Here is a 17,057-nt window from a genome sequence, read left to right on the forward strand (position 1 = left end):
GTTATTCCCTAGCCACGCCCCTTTATGCAGATACACACCCACTGGTTTGTAGCCCCGCCCCTTTATGCAAATAACCACACGCCTTTTGTAGCCCCGCCCCTTTATGCAAATAACACCCACTGTTATTCCCCAACCACGCCCCTTTATGCAGATACACACCCACTGGTTTTGTAGCCCCGCCCCTTTATGCAAATAACAACACGCCTTTTTTCGTAGCCCCGCCCCTTTATGCAAATATCTACCTGCTGTTTTGTAACCCCGCCCCTTTATGCAAACATCCACCGGCTGGTTTTTGCAGCCCCGCCCCTTTATGCAAATAAACACCCGCTGTTCTTCCCTAACCCCGCCCCTTTATGCAAATACATACCCGCTGTTTTGTAGCCCCGCCTCTTTATGCAAATATCCGCCTGCCGTTTTGTAGCCCCGCCCTTTTATGCAAATACCCACCTGCTGTTATTCCCTAGCCACGCCCCTTTATGTAAATACCCATTGGCTGTTCTTGCCTAGCCACGCCCCTTTATGCAAATACCCACCTGCTGTTCTTCCATAGCCCCGCCCCTTTATGCAAATAACCACCCGCTGCCCTTAGCCCCGCCCATCGCTTCCCCCAGCTCGCATCGTGATTGGCCGACCGCACTCCTTTATTTGCATTTGCCCCGCCTCGTTCCCAACCGCCGCTTCATTAGCATAACCCCGCCCCTCTCCTTTATCATGCTAATTACCCGCCCGCTCATTTGCATTCGCCCCGCCCCTGCCCAAGGAGCCGGGGGAGGGGGAGGGGGAGATTTGGGACCCCCCAAAAAAACCCCAAAAATTTCACCCCGAACCCCCAAAACGGCTCCGAGCGCCCCAAAACCCGGCCGGGGGGGGGGGGGGGGGAGTCGGGACACCCTAAAATTCGGGGGGACCCCAAATGTGCCCGGGGGGACCCCAAATCTGCCCGGGGGACCCCAAATCTGCCCCGGGGGACCCCAAATCCTCGGCTTTGGGGGGTTCTGGGACATTTTGGGGTCCCTGAGGGGTTTTTGGCGTCCCCGTGAGTTTTGGGGTGCCCCCTGTGGATTTTGGGGTCCTTGAGGGGGTCTCTGCGGGTTTTTTGGGGTCTCTGTGGGGTTTTTGGGGTCCCACTGGGATGTTTTGGGGTCCCTGTGGGGTTTTTGGGGTCTCTGTGAATTTTGGGGTGCCCCCTGTGGATTTTGGGGTCCTTCTGGGGTCTCTGTGGGGTTTTTGGGGTCCCACTGGGAAGTTTTGGGGTCCCCCTGGGTTTTGGGGTCATTGAGTGAAGTTTTGGGGTCTCTGTGAGGTCTCTGTGTATTTTGGGGTCTCTGTGAGTTTTGGGGTCCCTGCGTGGGGTTTTTGGGGTCTCTGTGGGGTCTCTGTGTATTTTGGGGTCCCACTGGGAAGTTTTGGGGTCCCCGCCGGGAGGTTTTGGGGTCTCTGTGAGTTTTGGGGTCCCTGCGTGGGGTTTTGGGGGGTCTCTGTGTATTTTGGGGTCCCCCACTTTGTACTTTGGGGTCTCTGTGGGGTTTTCGGGGTCCCTGAGGGGTCTCTGTGGGTTTTTTGGGATCTCTGTGAGTTTTGAGGTCCCCCCGGGATGTTTTGGGGTCCCCCCCGGGTTTTGGGGTCCCCCCGGGATGGTTTTGGGGTCCCCCCGGGATGTTTTTGGGGTCCCCCCGGGATGTTTTGGGGTCCCCCCCGGGTTTTTGGGTCCCCCCGGGATGTTTTGGGGTTCCCGGGATGTTTTTGGGATCCCCCGGGATGTTTTTGGGGTTCCTCCGGGATGTTTTGGGGTCCCCCCGGGATGTTTTTGGGGTCCCCCCGGGTTTTGGGGTCCCCCCCGGGATGTTTTGGGGTTCCCGGGATGTTTTGGGGTCCCGGGATGTTTTGGGGTCCCCCCGGGATGTTTCTGGGGTCCCCCCGGGATGTTTTGGGGTTCCCGGGATGTTTTGGGGTCCCCCCGGGATGTTTTGGGGTCCCCCCGGGTTTTGGGGTCACCCCGGGGGCCGCTGGGGGACGCAGCCGCCGAGCTCCAGCGCCTGCGGCCACCCCTCGTACTTGTTGGAGCCGCGGCTGTTCCGGACGTGCTGCGGGGGGCCCAAAGTGCCCAAAATCACCCCAAAAATCACCCAAAATCACCCCAAAATCCACCCCAAAATCACCCCAAAAATCACCCCAAAATCACCCCAAAATCACCCCAAAATCACCTCAAAATCCACCCCAAAATACCCCAAAATCCACCCCAAAATCACCTCAAAATCACCCCAAAATCCACCCCAAAATCAACCCAAAATCCACCCCAAAATCCACCCCAAAATCCACCCCAAAAATCACCCCAAAATCACCCCAAAAATCACCCCAAAATCCCCCAAAATCACCCCAAAATCCACCCCAAAATCACCCCAAAATCACCTCAAAATCACCCCAAAATCCACCCTAAAATCCCCCAAAATCCACTCCAAAATCACCCCAAAATCCCCCGAAATCACACCAAAATCCACCCCAAAATCCCCAATCACCCAAAATTCCAAAAAAATCCCACAAAATTCCCCCCAAAATCACTCCAAATCCCCCCAAACCTCCCAAAATTCCCCAAATTCCCCCCAAATCCTCCCCAAAATCCCCTTTAAACCCCCCAAATGCCCCCAAAACCCCCAAAATTCCCCCAAATCATCCCCAAAATCCCGTTTAAACTCTCCAAAATCCCCCAAAATTCCCCCAACCCCCCCCAAAAAATCCCCTTTAAACCCCCCAAATGCCTCTGAAATACCCTCAAAATCCCCCCAAAATCCCCCCAAATTTCCCCCCAAAATTCCCCAAATTTCCCCCCCAAAAAATTCTCCAAATTTCCCCAAATCCCCCCAAATTTCTCACCTGCTCGAAGGGGCTCCGGTCCTGCACCCCCTTGGCCCCCAGGAAGACCCAACTGTCCCTGAACCCCAAATCTTTGGCCACGGCGCTGCCGAGCTCCCCAAAAATCCGGCGGCTCTCCTCGGTCAGCCTGGGGGGGCGGGGCTCAGGGGCACCCCAAAAACTGCCCCAAAAACTCAACCCGGACCCCAAAAACTGCCCCGGGACCCCAAAAACTCAACCTGGACCCCAAAAACTGCCCTGGGACCCCAAAAACCGCCCCAGACCCCAAAAAATCAACCCGGACCCCAAAAACCGCCCCGGGACCCCAAAAACCGCCCCGGGACCCCAAAAACTGCCCCGGGACCCCAAAGACTCAGCCCGGACCCCAAAAACTGCCCTGGGACCCCAAAAAATCAACCCGGACCCCAAAAACTCAACCCGGGACCCCAAAAACTCAACCCGGACCCCAAAAAATCAACCCGGACCCCAAAAAACCTCAGGGAATCCCAAAAACTCCACCCGGACCCCAAAAAACCCCCCGGACCCCAAAAACTCAACTCGAACCCCAAAAACTCAGCCCGGACCTCAAAAAACGCCCAGGACCCCCAAAACAGCCCAGAAACCCCAAAAATCCCGGCCAGGGACCCCAAAAATCGCCCTGGGACCCCAAAAAACTCTCAGGGAATCCCAAAAACAGCCCCGGACCCCAAAACCTCCCCAAGAACCCCCCAAGACCCCCTAAATCCTCCCTGGGGACCCCCAAATTCCCCCCCAAATCCACCCCAGGACCACCCAAACCCCCCAGAGACCCCCCAAATCCCCCCAGACCCCCCAAATCCCCTCTGAGACCCCTCACATCCCCCCAGGGAGCCCCCAAATGTCCCCAAATCCCCCATGGGGACCCCCAAAATGTCTCCAAATTCCCCCCTGGACCCCCAAATCCCCCCCGGGACCCCCCAAGTCCCCCCCAAATCCTCCAAATCCTCTCTGAGACCCCTCAAATCCCCCCAGGGAGCCCCCAAATGTCCCCATATCCCCCCTGGGGACCCCCAAAATGTCTCCAAATTCCCCCTGGGACCCCCAAAACCCACCCAAATCCCCCCAAAATCCCCCTCAGGACCCCCAAAACCTCCCCAGGACCCCCCAAATCCCCCCCAGACCCCTCCAAATGTCCCCAAATCCCACATGGGACCCCCAAAATCCCCCCCCGGGACCCCCCAAATCCCCCCAAGAACCCCCCAAGACCCTCCAAATGTCCCCAAATCCCACATGGGACCCCCAAATTCCCCCCGGGACCCCCCAAATCCCCCCTGGGGACCCCAAATTCCCCCCGGGACCCCCAAATCCCCCCAAGCCCCGGGGCTGACTTGGTGGCGGGGTCGTCGTAGGAGGCCACGAGCACCAAGGTTCCCTCGTGCAGCGGCCGCAGGAACCGGAGCAGATCCTCCACGTCTGGAAACGGGGAAATCACCCCGAAAATCGGGAAATCACCCCAAAAATCGGGGGAAAATAACACCAAAAATCGGGGGGAAAATCACCCCAAAAATCGGGGGAAAGATCACCCCAAAAATTGGGGAAATCAGCCCAAAAATCGGGGGAAAGATCACCCCAAAAATTGGGGAAATCAGCCCAAAAATTGGGGGAAAATCAGCCCAAGAATCAGGGAAAAATAACACCAAAAATCAGGAGAAATCACCCAAAAATCAGGGGAAATCACCCCAAAAATCGGGGGGAAAATCACCCCAAAAATCAGGGGAAATCACCCCAAAAATTGGGGAAAAAACCCCAAAAATCCAGAGAAATCGCCCCAAAAATCAGGGGAAATCACCCCAAAAATCAGGGAAAGAAACCCAAAAATCGGGGAAAATCACCCCAAAAATCGGGGAAAAAAACCCAAAATTGGGAGAATCAATCAAAAAATGGGAGGGGCCAGGGAGGGGTGGGGAAGGGGCGGATTTGGGAGGGGGAGGGGCAGAGGGGCGTGGGGGAGGGGTCAGATTTGGGTGGGGGAGGGGTCAGATTTGGGGGGGGGGCGGATTTGGGGGGAGGGGAGGGTCAGAGGGGGGTGGGGGAGGGGCGGGGTGGGGGAGGGGCGCTCACCCCCTGCCCACATGTCGAAGGCCTGGGCCGCGATCAGCTCCCCGCTGACCCCTGGGGGGGAGGGGCGGGGGGTGAGGGGGGGGGGAGGGGCAGGACCCCGACCCCTCCCCTAAATCCGCCCCTCCCCCCCAAATCTGCCCCTCCCCCACCCCATTAACCCCTCCCCTCCCCTAAATCTGCCCCTCCCCCAAAAAATCCGCCCCTCCCCCTCCAAATCTGCCCCTCCCCCACCCCATTAACCCCACTCCCTCCCCTCTAAGCCCCTCCCCACCCCTCGGAGCCCCTCCCCCACCCCGTTTCCCCTCCCCCACCGTTGACCAGGGCGATGTTCAGGCCCCTCCCCACGTTGTTCTTGACGCTGCTCATCAACCTGAGAGGGGGGAGGGGAGGGGTCAGCATCAAACCCCGCCCCCAGACCCTCCCCCACCCCCTTCAGCCCCTCCCCCAATCCCTTTAGCCCCTCCCACACCATTTCAGCCCCTCCCTCTCATTTAGCCCCTCCCCCACCCCATTAACTCCGCCCCACCCCCAGTTTTCCCCTCCCCCACCCTTTCAGCCCCTCCCCCATCCTTTCAGCCCCTCCCCCTCTCATTCTCTCCCCTCCAGGCAGATCCTCAGCCCCTCCCCCACCCCATTAACCCCTCCCCCACCCCATTAACCCCTCCCCCACCATTTCAGCCCCTCCCCCACCCTTCCAGCCCCTCCCCCGCTCACTCTCTCCCCTCCAGGCAGATCCTCGGCCCCTCCCCCACCCTTCCAGCCCCTCCCCCACCCTTTCAGCCCCTCCCCCGCCCTTCAGCCCCTCCCCCGCTCACTCTCGCCCCTCCAGGCAGATCCGCGGTCCCACCACGTTGGCGGCGCCGCTCAGGAGGCGGAAGGCGAAATGCCGGGGGGGGCAGGGCCGGGGGAGGCCGCACTTGAACCGGGGGGGGCGGGGCTCTGCGGGGGCGGGGCCAGTCAGACCCCTCCCCAAAATATCCTGGGACCCCTCCCCAAAATATCCCGGGACCCCTCCCCAAAATATCCCGGGACCCCCCATCAAAAAATAATCCCCCCCAATTTAATTAACCCGCTTTTTTAAATTGCCCCTCCCCCATTGAATTGGCTCCTCCCCCATTTCATCAGCCCCTCCCCCAATTAATTAACCCCTCCCGAAATTAATTAACCCCTCCCCCTCACCTGCCGTGGGCGGGTTCTCATCACCTGCAGGGGGAAAGGGGCGTGGCTTAAAAGGGGCGGGGTTTAATGCATCGGGGGCGGGGCTTAAGGAGCGCCAACCCTCCCCCACCGCGGGGTCTCCCCTCCCCCCGGGCTTCCCTTTGCCCCTCCCCCCCCCCGAGTTTTGGGGTCCCCCCTTAGCCCCTCCCCATCGATTGCCCCTCCCCCTTTGACCCCTCCCCCTTTAGCCCCTCCTCCACCGGGGCTATTTTGCCCCTCCCCCTCATTAGCCCCTCCCCTTGCTCCTTCTCATTTGCCCCGCCCCCTTTAGCCCCTCCCCCTTTAACCCCACCCTATTTAGCCCCTCCCTCACCTGGGATATTTTGCCCCTCCCCTTTAGCCCCTGGCCCTGCCCCTTTAGCCCCACCCCCTTTAGCCCCTCCCCTTTGGCTTCTGGCCCCGCCCCCTTTAACCCCGCCCCCTTCGGCCCTGGCCCCTCCCCCTTTATCCAGTGGTCCCGCCCCTTTAGCTCCACCCCCTTTAGACCTTGCCCCCACCCCCTTTAGCTCCACCCCCACCCCTTTAGCCCCTAACCCCGCCCCTTTGCCCCCTTGCCATTACTTCTTTGCCCCGCCCCTATGCCCTGGCTCCACCCCTTTAACCCCGCCCCCTTTGGCCACACCCCCTTTAACCCCGCCCTCTTTGGTCCCGCCCCTTTTTTCCCTCCCCATTTGCCCCCGCCCCTTGGTTCCGCCCCTTTAGCCCCGCCCCCTTTTGGCCCCGCCCATTGGTTCAGTCCCCTTTAACCCCGCCCCTTTAGCCCATGGCCCCGCCCCTTTAGCCCCTAACCCCGCCCCTTTGGCCCCTTGCCATTGCTTCATTGCCCCGCCCCTCTGCCCCTGGCTCCGCCCCTTTAACCACGCCCCCTTTGGCCCAGCCCCTTTGGCCTGCACCATTTGGCTTCGGCCCTTTAGCCCCGCCATCTTTTGGCCCCGCCCCTTTTGGCCCCGCCCTCTTTGACTTCATCCTTTAGCCCCGCCCCCTTTAGCCCCGCCCCCTCTGGCCACGCCCATTTTTACCCCCGTCCCTTTAGCCACGCCCTCATTTGGCCCCGTTCCCTTTTAGCCCCGCCCCCTTTGGGCTCCGCCCTTTTAGCCCAGTCCTCATTTGGCCCCGCCCTTATTTGTCACCGCCCCCTTTAGCCCCGCCCCTTTAGCCCCGCCCTCTTTGGGCTCCGCCATTTTAGCCCAGTCCTCATTTACCCCCGCCCTCATTTGGCCCCGCCCCCTTTAGCCCCGCCCCTTTAGCCCCGCCCTCTTTGGGCTCCGCCATTTTAGCCCCGCCCCCTTTGACCCCGCCCCTTTGGCCCCGCCCTCTTTGGGCTCTGCCATTTGGCCCCGCCCCCATTTGGCCCCCACCCCTTTGGCCCCGCCCTAATTTGTCCCCGCCCCCTTTGGCTTCACCGTTTAGCCCCGCCCCTTTAGGCCCGCCCCCATTTGTCCCCGCCCCCTTTAGCCCCGCCCCCTTTGGGCTCCGCCCTTTTAGCCCAGTTCTCCTTTGGCCCCGCCCCTTTGGGCCCACCCCTTTTAACCCGACCCATAGGGCCCCGCCCCCTTTAGCCCCGCCCCCTTAACCCCCTGGCCCCGCCCCTTTGGCCTCGCCCCTTTGGCCCCGCCCCCTTTAGCCCCGTCCCCATTTGGCCCCGCCCCCTTTGGCCCCGCCCCTTTGGCCCTCGCCCCCTTTGGCCCCGCCCCTTGAGCCCCGCCCCTTTAGCCTTGCCTTTAGCCCCGCCTTTAGCCCCGCTCCCTTTGGACTCCGCCCTTTTAGCCCCGCCTCCTTTTGCTCATTCCTTTGGCCCCGCCCCTTTAGCCCCGCCCCTTTTAGCCCCGCCCACTTTGGCTCCTTCCTTTGGCCCCGCCCCCTTGGCCCCGCCCACTCACGCCGCAGCAGCCTCAGCAGGGTGGGCGGGGCCCGGGCGGGGCCCAGCAGTGACGTCACCGCCAGCCAGGCCAGCCCGGCGGCCGCCCCCAGGGCCAGGAGGCGCAGGGGGCCTGGGGGCACAAAAACTCCCTAAAACACCCCAAAAACACCCAAAACCTGCCCAAAAACCAGCCCGAAATCAGCCCAAAAACATCCCAGAAACAGCCCAAAAACCAGCCCGAAATCAGCCCAAAAACACCCAAAACCTGCCCGAAAAACAGCCCGAAATCAGCCCAAAAACATCCCAAAACCAGCCCAAAAAACAGCCTGAAATCAGCCCAAAAACACCCCAAAAACACCCAAAACCTGCCCAAAAAACAGCCCGAAATCAGCCCAAAATCTGCCCAAAACCATCCCAGAAACTTCCCAAAAAACAGCCCGAAATCAGCCCAAAAACAGCACAAAAACAGCCCCAAATCTGCCCAAAAACCTGCCCAAAAACACCCAAAACCTGCCCGAAAAACAGCCCGAAATCAGCCCAAAAACAGCACAAAAACATCCCAGAAACTGCCCAAAAAACAGCCCGAAATCAGCCCAAAAACATCCCAGAAACTGCCCAAAAAACAGCCCGAAATCAGCCCAAAATCAGCCCAAAAACATCCCAGAAACTGCCCAAAATCAGCCCGAAATCAGCCCAAAATCAGCCCAAAAACATCCCAGAAACTGCCCAAAAAACAGCCCGAAATCAGCCCAAAAACATCCCAGAAACTGCCCAAAAAACAGCCCGAAATCAGCCCAAAACCATCCCAGAAACTGCCCAAAAACAGCCCGAAATCAGCCCAAAAACATCCCAGAAACTGCCCAAAAAACAGCCCGAAATCAGCCCAAAAACATCCCAGAAACTGCCCAAAAAACAGCCCGAAATCAGCCCAAAATCAGCCCAAAAACATCCCAGAAACAGCCCGAAAAACAGCCGGAAATCAGCCCAAAAACAGCAAAAAACATCCCAGAAACTGCCCAAAAACCAGCGCGAAATCAGCCCAAAAACATCCCAGAAACTGCCCAAAAACAGCCCGAAATCAGCCCAAAACCATCCCAGAAACTGCCCAAAAAACAGCCCGAAATCAGCCCAAAAACATCCCAGAAACTGCCCAAAAAACAGCCAGAAATCAGCCCGAAATCAGCCCAGAAACATCCCAAAAACACCCAAAAACTGCCCAAAAACCAGCCTGAAATCTGCCCAAAAACATCCCAAAAACTGCCCAAAAAACAGCCCGAAATCAGCCCAAAATCTGCCCAAAAACACCCAAAACCTGCCCAAAAAACAGCCCGAAATCAGCCCAAAAACATCCCAGAAACAGCCCAGAAACAGCCCGAAATCAGCCCAGAAACAGCACAAAAACAGCCCGAAATCAGCCCAAAATCAGCCCAAAAACATCCCAGAAACAGCCCAAAAAACAGCCCGAAATCAGCCCAAAAACATCCCAGAAACTGCCCAAAAAACAGCCAGAAATCAGCCCAAAAACATCCCAGAAACTGCCCAAAAAACAGCCCGAAATCAGCCCAAAATCAGCCCAAAAACAGCCCGAAATCAGCCCAAAAACATCCCAGAAACTGCCCAAAAAACAGCCCGAAATCAGCCCAGAAACAGCACAAAAACAGCCCGAAATCAGCCCAAAATCAGCCCAAAAACATCCCAGAAACAGCCCAAAATCAGCCCAAAAATCCCCCAAAAATCAGCCCAAAACCCATCCAAAATCAGCCCAAAAATCCTCCAAAAATCAGCCCAGAAACCCCCCAAAACCAGCCCAAAATCACCCCAAAACCAACCCAAAATCAGCCCAAAATATCCCAAAAATCAGCCCCAAACCAGCCCAAAATCAGACCAAAAACAACCCAAAATCAGCCCAAAACCACCCCAAAATATCCCAAAAATCAGCCCACAAAAAGCACAAAACCAGCCCAAAATCAGCCCCAAAATATCCCAAAAATCAGCCAAAAACCAGCCCAAATCACCTCAAAATCCGCCCAAAATCACCCCAAACCCAGCCACAAAATATCCCAAAAACATCCTAAAAATACCCCAAAAATACCCCAAAAAGAACCCAAAATTATCCTGAAAACGCCATATTTGCCCCAAATCCCCCAAATTTCCCCCAAATTCCCGCAATCCCCTCCCCCTACCCGCGGCTCTCATGGCGCTCCGGGGGGGCTGCAAGGGAAGGGGGGGGGGGGGTCAGAGACCCCAAAATCACCGCGAACCCCCAAAATTACCGGGACCCCCCCAAAAACCCGGAACCCCCCAAAATCCTCGAGATCCCCCCCAAAATTATCGGGACCCCCCAAAATTACCGAGACCCCCCCCCAAAAATGGCCCGGGACCCCCCAAAATTACCGAGACCCCCCCCAAAAATGGCCCGGGACCCCCCAAAATTATCGGGGCCCCCCCCAAATCCTCGAGACCCCCCCCCAAAATTATCAGGACCCCCCAGGGACCCCCCAAAATTAACAAGACCCACCCCAGGACCCCCCAAAATTATCGGGACCCCCCAAATTTTCGAGACCCCCCCCCCAGGACCCCCCAGAATTAACGGGACCCCCCAGGGACCCCCCAAATTCTCCAGGACCCCCAAAAATCCCCGGGACCCCCAAATTTGGGTTCCCCCCCCCCGCACCGCCGCTGTCGCCCCGCGCTGCCCGCGCCGCTTCCGGGTTCCCGCCTCCACCAATCAGCGCCCGGCGCGCTCGTCGCGCACCAATCAGCTGGCGCGTCCCGCCCTTTGCGTGTGGATCGGCCAATCGGAGGGCGCAATGGAGAGGCCAATCGGGAGCGAGGGCGGGGTGGCGGTTTGGCCAATAAGGAGGGAGAGAGGGCGGTGGTGGTGACGTCACGGGCGGATGGGAGGCGGGGACTACAACTCCCGGCAGCCCCTGCGGCGGGCGGCGCTTCCGGTGCCCTCCCAGGACATCCCAGTAACCTCCCAGTGCTCCCAGTATGGAAGTGGGAATGGAACTGGGAATGGGCCCGGTGCTCCCAGTATGGAACTGGGATGGGCCCAGTGCTCCCAGTATGGAACTGGGAATGGGCACAGTGCTCCCAGTATGGAACTGGGAAGGGCCCGGTGCTCCCAGTATGGAACTGGGAATGGAACTGGGAATGGGCCCAGTGCTCCCAGTATGGAACTGGGAACGGGCCCGGTGCTCCCAGTTCAGAACTGGGAATGGAACTGGGAATGGGCCCAGTGCTCCCAGTATGGAACTGGGAACGGGCCCGGTGCTCCCAGTTCAGAACTGGGAATGGAACTGGGAATGGGCCCAGTGCTCCCAGTATGGAACTGGGAATGGGCCCAGTGCTCCCAGTATGGAACTGGGAATGGAACTGGGAATGGGCCCAGTGCTCCCAGTATGGAACTGGGAATGGGCACAGTGCTCCCAGTATGGAACTGGGAATGGAACTGGGAATGGGCCCGGTGCTCCCAGTATGGAACTGGGAATGGGCCCGGTGCTCCCAGTATGGAACTGGGAATGGGCCCAGTGCTCCCAGTATGGAACTGGGAATGGGCCCAGTGCTCCCAGTAACCCCTCAAGGGCTCTCCCAGTCCCTCCCAGTTTGTCCCAGTTTGTCCCAGTTTGTCCCAGTCCGAGCCGTTCTCTCTCTCCTTTATTCAGCACCGCGAGGATTTGGGCAAAATTTGGGGATTTTTGGGTCAAATTTGGGAATTTTTGCGTAAATTTGGGGATTTTCGGGGTAATATTTTCTGTAAAATTGGGACTTTTTGGGGATAAATTCGGGAATTTTGGGCGAAATTCGGGAATTATTGGGGTAACATTTGCTGAAATATCGGGAATTTTGGGTGTAAATTCACTGTAAAATTGGGGATTTTTGAGGTAAATTCACGGAATTTTTGAATAAATTCGGGATATTTTGGATGAATTCGGGATATTTTGGGTAAATTGGGGATTTTTGGGTAAATTGGGGTTTTGGGGGCGCTCAGGGGGCGGGGGGGGCCCCTCCCCCCTCCTGCAGCAGCCGCGCCCCCAAACGCTCGAGCTCGTCCAGGCTGAGCCCGCGCAGCGCCCGCTCGTAGTCCTGGGAGCCAAAACCACCCCAAATCAGCCCAAAATCACCCAAAACCACCCCAAAATCAGCCCAAATCACCCCAAAATCACCCAAAACCACCCCAAATCAGCCCAAAATCACCCAAAACCACCCCAAATCAGCCCAAATCACCCAAAATCACCCCAAATCAGCCCAAAATCAGCCCAAATCACCCCAAATCAGCCCAAAATCACCCAAAACCACCCCAAATCAGCCCAAAACCACCCAAAATCACCCCAAAATCAGCCCAAAATCAGCCCAAATCACCCCAAATCAGCCCAAAATCACCCAAAATCAGCCCAAAATCAGCCCAAATCAGCCCAAAATCAGCCCAAAATCAGCCCAAAATCAGCCCAAAATCAGCCCAAAATCAGCCCAAATCACCCCAAATCAGCCCAAAATCAGCCCAAAAATCAGCCCAAAAATCACCCCAGAAATCAGCCCAAAAATCACCCCAAATCAGCCCAAAACCACCCCAAATCAGCCCGAAATCACCCAAAATCACCCCAAAATCAGCCCAAAAATCAGCCCAAAATCAGCCCAAAAACACCCCAGAAATCAGCCCAAAAATCAGCCCAAATCAGCCCAAACATCAGCCCAAAAATCAGCCCAAAATCACCCAAAATCAGCCCAAAATCAGCCCAAATCAGCCCAAAATCAGCCCAAAATCACCCAAAATCACCCCAAATCACCCCAAAATCAGCCCAAAAATCAGCCCAAAATCACCCCAAAATCACCCCAAAATCAGCCCAAAATCACCCCAAATCAGCCCAAAATCAGCCCAAAAATCACCCCAAAATCAACCCAAATCAGCCCAAAAATCACCCCAAAATCAGCCAAAATCAGCCCAAAATCAACCCAAATCACCCAAAATCACCCAAAATCACCCCAAAATCACCCCAAAAATCAGCCCAAAAATCAGCCCAAAACCACCCCAAATCACCCAAAATCACCCAAAATCAGCCCAAATCACCCCAAAATCAGCCCAAAACCACCCCAAAAATCAGCCCAAAATCAGCCCAAAAATCACCCCAAATCAGCCCAAAATCAGCCCAAAAATCACCCCAAATCACCCCAAATCAGCCCAAAACCACCCCAAATCAGCCCAAATCAGCCCAAAATCACCCTAAAATCAGCCCAAAATCACCCTAAAATCAGCCCAAAATCACCCTAAAATCACCCAAAATCAGCCCAAAATCAGCCCAAAAATCAGCCCAAAATCAGCCCAAAACCACCCCAAATCAGCCCAAAATCAGCCAGGACCCCAAAATAACCCCAAAATCTCACCCGGAAACCACAATAATTCCACCCAAAACCCCAAAATAACCCCAAAATCAGCCCGGACCCCAAAATCACATAAAAAATTATCCGGGACCCCAAAATAACCCCCAAAATCCCCCCAAATCGCCCCGAAAATCCCAAATTTTGTCCAAAATCCCATTAAAATCCACTAAAAATCCCAATATTCCCCCAAAATTTCCCCAATTTCCCCCAAAATTTCCCCAATTTCCCCCCAAATCCCCCAAAATTCCCTCAAAAAATCCCCCAAATCCACCCAACTTGCCCCCAAAATTCACCAAACTTTCCCCAAATTTCCCCTATTTTGTCCCAAAATTCCCCGAAAATCCCATTAAAATCCCCTAAAAATCCCCAATATTCCCCCAAAATCCGCCAAATTTCCCCCCAATTTTCCCCAATTCCCCCAATTTTTTCCCAAATTCCCCCAAAATCCCCCCAAAATCCCCAAATCTCCCCCAAACTCATCCCAAATCCCCCCAAAATCCCCTAAAAATCCCAACATTCCCCAAAAATCCCCCCAAAATTTCCCAAAATCCCCCTACAATCCCCCAAAAATCCCCAATTTTCCCCAAAATCCCCTAAAAATCCCCAATATTCTCCAAAATCCCCCCAACATTTCCCAAAATCCCCCAAAAGTCTGCTAAAAATCCCAATATTCCCCCAAATTTCCCCCCCAAATCCCCAAAAAAATCCCAAATTTTCCCCAAAATCCCCTAAAAATCCCTTAAAAATCCCCAATATTCCCCCAAAATTCCCCCAAATCCCCCAAAAATCCCAAATTTTCCCCAAAACCCCATTAAAATCCCCTAAAAATCCCAGTATCCCCCCAATTTTTCCTCCAAAATCCCTATATTTTTCCCCCAATTTTTTCCCAAATCCCCCAATTTTTTCCCAAAATCCCCCGAATTCCCCCCAAAATCCCCGTCCCACCTTCAGCAGCTGCTGCAGCACGCGGGGTCCCTCCTGGCTCCCGAAATGTCTCCCCAAAATCCCCCCAAAATCCCAAATGTTTCCCCAAATCCCCCTAAATTTCCCCAAAATCCCTCTTATCACCCCAAAATCCCCAATATTCCCCCAAAATTCCCCCAAAATTCCCCCCAAATCCCCCAAAAATCCCAAATTTTCCCCAAAACCCCATTAAAATCCCCTAAAAATCCCAGTTTCCCCCCAATTTTTCCCCCAAAATCCCCATATTTTTCCCCCAATTTTTCCCCCAAATCCCCCAATTTTTCCCCAAATCCCCCAATTTTTCCCCAAAATCCCCCAATATTTCCCAAAATCCCCCGAATTCCCCCCAAACCCCCGTCCCACCTTCAGCAGCTGCTGCAGCACGCGGGGTCCCTCCTGGCTCCCGAAATGTCACCCCAAAATCCCCCCAAAATCCCAAATGTTTCCCCAAATCCCCCTAAATGTCCCCAAAACCCACCATATCACCCCAAAATCCCCAATATTCCCCCCAAATCCCCCCAAAACTTCCCAAAATCCTCCCAAAAATCCCAAATTTTCCCTGAAATCCCCTAAAAATCCCAATATTCCCCCAAAATCCCCCCATATTTTTCCCCAAAATCCCCCATTTTTTTTCCCCAAATCCCCCGTTTTTTTTCCCCAAAATCCCCAATTTTTCCCCCAAATCCCCCAATTTTTCCCCCAAATCCCCCAATTTTTCCCCCAAATCCCCCAATTTTTCCCAAAATCCCCCGAATTCCCCCCAATCCCCGTCCCACCTTCAGCAGCTGCTGCAGCACGCGGGGTCCCTCCTGGCTCCCGAAATGTCTCCCCAAAATCCCCCTAAACCCCAAAATCGCCAAATCTCCCCCAAATTCATTCCAAATCCACCCAAAATCCCCTAAAAATCCCAACATTCCCAAAAATCCTCCCAAAATTTCCCCAAATCCCCCAAAAGTCCACTAAAAATCCCAATATTCCCCCAAATTTCCCCCCAAATTGCCCAAAAATCCCAAATTTTCCCCAAAATCCCCTAAAAATCCCTTAAAAATCCCCAAAATTCCCCCAAAATCCCCCAATTTTTCCCAAATTCCCCCCAAAATCCCCCGTCCCACCTTCAGCAGCTGCTGCAGCACGCGGGGTCCCTCCTGGCTCCCGAAATGTCTCCCCAAAATCCCCCCAAAATCCCAAATTTTTCCCCAAATCCCCCTAAATGTCCCCAAAACCCACCATATCACCCCAAAATCCCCAATATTCCCCCCCAAAACTTCCCAAAATCCTCCCAAAAATCCCAAATTTTCCCTGAAATCCCCTAAAAATCCCAACATTCCCCCAAAATCCCCCCATATTTTTCCCCCAAAATCCCCAATTTTTCCCCCACAATCCCCCATTTTTTTTCCCCAAAATCCCCATATTTTTCCCCAAAATACCCTAATTTTTACCCCCAAATCCCCCAATTTTCCCCAAAATCCCCATATTTTTCCCCAAAATCCCCCAATTTTTCCCCCAAATCCCCCAATTTTTTCCCAAAATCCCCAAAATTCCCCCCAAATCCCCCAAAAATCCCAAATTTTCCCCAAAACCCCATTAAAATCCCCTAAAAATCCCAGTTTCCCCCCAATTTTTCCCCCAAAATCCCTATATTTTTCCCCCAATTTTTCCCCAAATCCCCCAATTTTTCCCCCAAATCCCCCGTTTTTTTCCCCAAAATCCCCATATTTTTCCCCAAAATCCCCCAATTTTTCCCCAAAATCCCCCAATTTTCCCCCAAATCCCCCAATTTTTCCCAAAATCCCCCGAATTCCCCCCAATCCCCGTCCTACCTTCAGCAGCTGCTGCAGCACGCGGGGTCCCTCCTGGCTCCCGAAATGTCTCCCCAAAATCCCCCCAAAATCCCAAATGTTTCCCCAAATCCCCCTAAATGTCCCCAAAATCCCCCATATCACCCCAAAATCCCCAATATTTCCCCCAAATCCCCCCAAAATCCTCCCAAAACCCCAAATTTTCCCTGAAATCCCCTAAAAATCCCAACATTCCCCCAAAATCCCCCCATATTTTTCCCCCAAAATCCCCCATTTTTTTTCCCCAAATCCCCCGTTTTTTTTCCCCAAAATCCCCATATTTTTCCCCAAAATCCCCTAATTTTTACCCCCAAATCCCCCAATTTTCCCCAAAATCCCCCAATTATTTTCCCCAAAATCCCCCAATTTTTCCCCCAAAATCCCCCAATTATTTTCCCCAAAATCCCCCAATTTTTCCCCCCAAATCCCCCAAAAATCCCAAATTTTCTCCAAAACCCCATTAAAATCCCCTAAAAATCCCAGTTTCCCCCCAATTTTTCCCCCAAAATCCCTATATTTTTCCCCCAATTTTTTCCCCAAATCCCCCAATTTTTCCCCCAAATCCCCCAATTTTTCCCCCAAATCCCCAATTTTCCCCCAAATCCCCCAATTTTTCCCAAATTCCCCCCAATCCCCGTCCCACCTTCAGCAGCTGCTGCAGCACGCGGGGTCCCTCCTGGCTCCCGAAATGTCTCCCCAGGATTTGGGCCAGGCCGGGCCCGAAGGGGCTCGGGGGGGGCTCGGGGGGGTCCCCGCGCGCCGGGGGGGGAGGGGCGGGGGGGGGAGGGGCGGCCGCGGCCCCTCCCCCCCCCGGGGGGGGCCTCAGGACGAGGTTGAGGCGCGCC

The 17,057-nt window shown here is 55.2% G+C and overlaps 1 protein-coding gene and 2 long non-coding RNA genes across 4 annotated transcripts; all 3 read right to left on the reverse strand.

Annotated features, from left to right (window-relative positions):
• Positions 1 to 1,911: 1,911 nt before the first annotated feature.
• On the reverse strand, positions 1,912 to 6,047 carry FAM3A (FAM3 metabolism regulating signaling molecule A). Its single transcript, XM_077789665.1, has 7 exons — positions 6,020 to 6,047; positions 5,766 to 5,889; positions 5,262 to 5,320; positions 4,951 to 5,001; positions 4,218 to 4,302; positions 2,872 to 2,998; positions 1,912 to 2,084 (listed from the first exon to the last, which is right to left on the reverse strand). The coding sequence occupies exons 1-7, from the start codon at positions 6,045 to 6,047 to the stop codon at positions 1,992 to 1,994; spliced, it is 567 nt and encodes a 188-aa protein (XP_077645791.1). The 3' UTR covers positions 1,912 to 1,991.
• Positions 6,048 to 6,129: 82 nt separating this feature from the next.
• Positions 6,130 to 10,241, reverse strand: LOC144247955 (uncharacterized). Its single transcript, XR_013341396.1, has 3 exons — positions 10,213 to 10,241; positions 8,049 to 8,159; positions 6,130 to 6,153 (listed from the first exon to the last, which is right to left on the reverse strand). It is a non-coding gene; the product is annotated as an uncharacterized LOC144247955 (long non-coding RNA).
• A 1,435-nt stretch (positions 10,242 to 11,676) lies between these two features.
• LOC144247914 (uncharacterized) lies at positions 11,677 to 16,968 on the reverse strand. Of its 2 annotated transcripts, none has more exons than XR_013341376.1 (2): positions 16,856 to 16,968; positions 11,677 to 12,118 (listed from the first exon to the last, which is right to left on the reverse strand). It is a non-coding gene; the product is annotated as an uncharacterized LOC144247914 (long non-coding RNA). The 2 variants fall into 2 exon arrangements; XR_013341377.1 differs by lacking the exon at positions 16,856 to 16,968 and adding an exon at positions 14,357 to 14,412.
• Positions 16,969 to 17,057: the final 89 nt, after the last annotated feature.

Source organism: Lonchura striata, chromosome 36 (assembly GCF_046129695.1).
Source record: "Lonchura striata isolate bLonStr1 chromosome 36, bLonStr1.mat, whole genome shotgun sequence".
NCBI lineage: Eukaryota > Metazoa > Chordata > Aves > Passeriformes > Estrildidae > Lonchura > Lonchura striata.

Excerpts from the sequence above, each read along its gene's own strand:
- FAM3A (XM_077789665.1), bottom strand. The coding sequence starts at position 6,047 with ATGGGGGAGGGGCAATTTAAAAAAGCGG. Across the intron at positions 5,321-5,765 it reads ATCTGCCTGGAGGGGCGAGA|GTTGATGAGCAGCGTCAAGA; the intron begins GTGAGCGGGGGA and ends CCCCCCTCTCAG. Across the intron at positions 2,085-2,871 it reads ACCGGAGCCCCTTCGAGCAG|CACGTCCGGAACAGCCGCGG; the intron begins GTGAGAAATTTG and ends GGCCCCCCGCAG.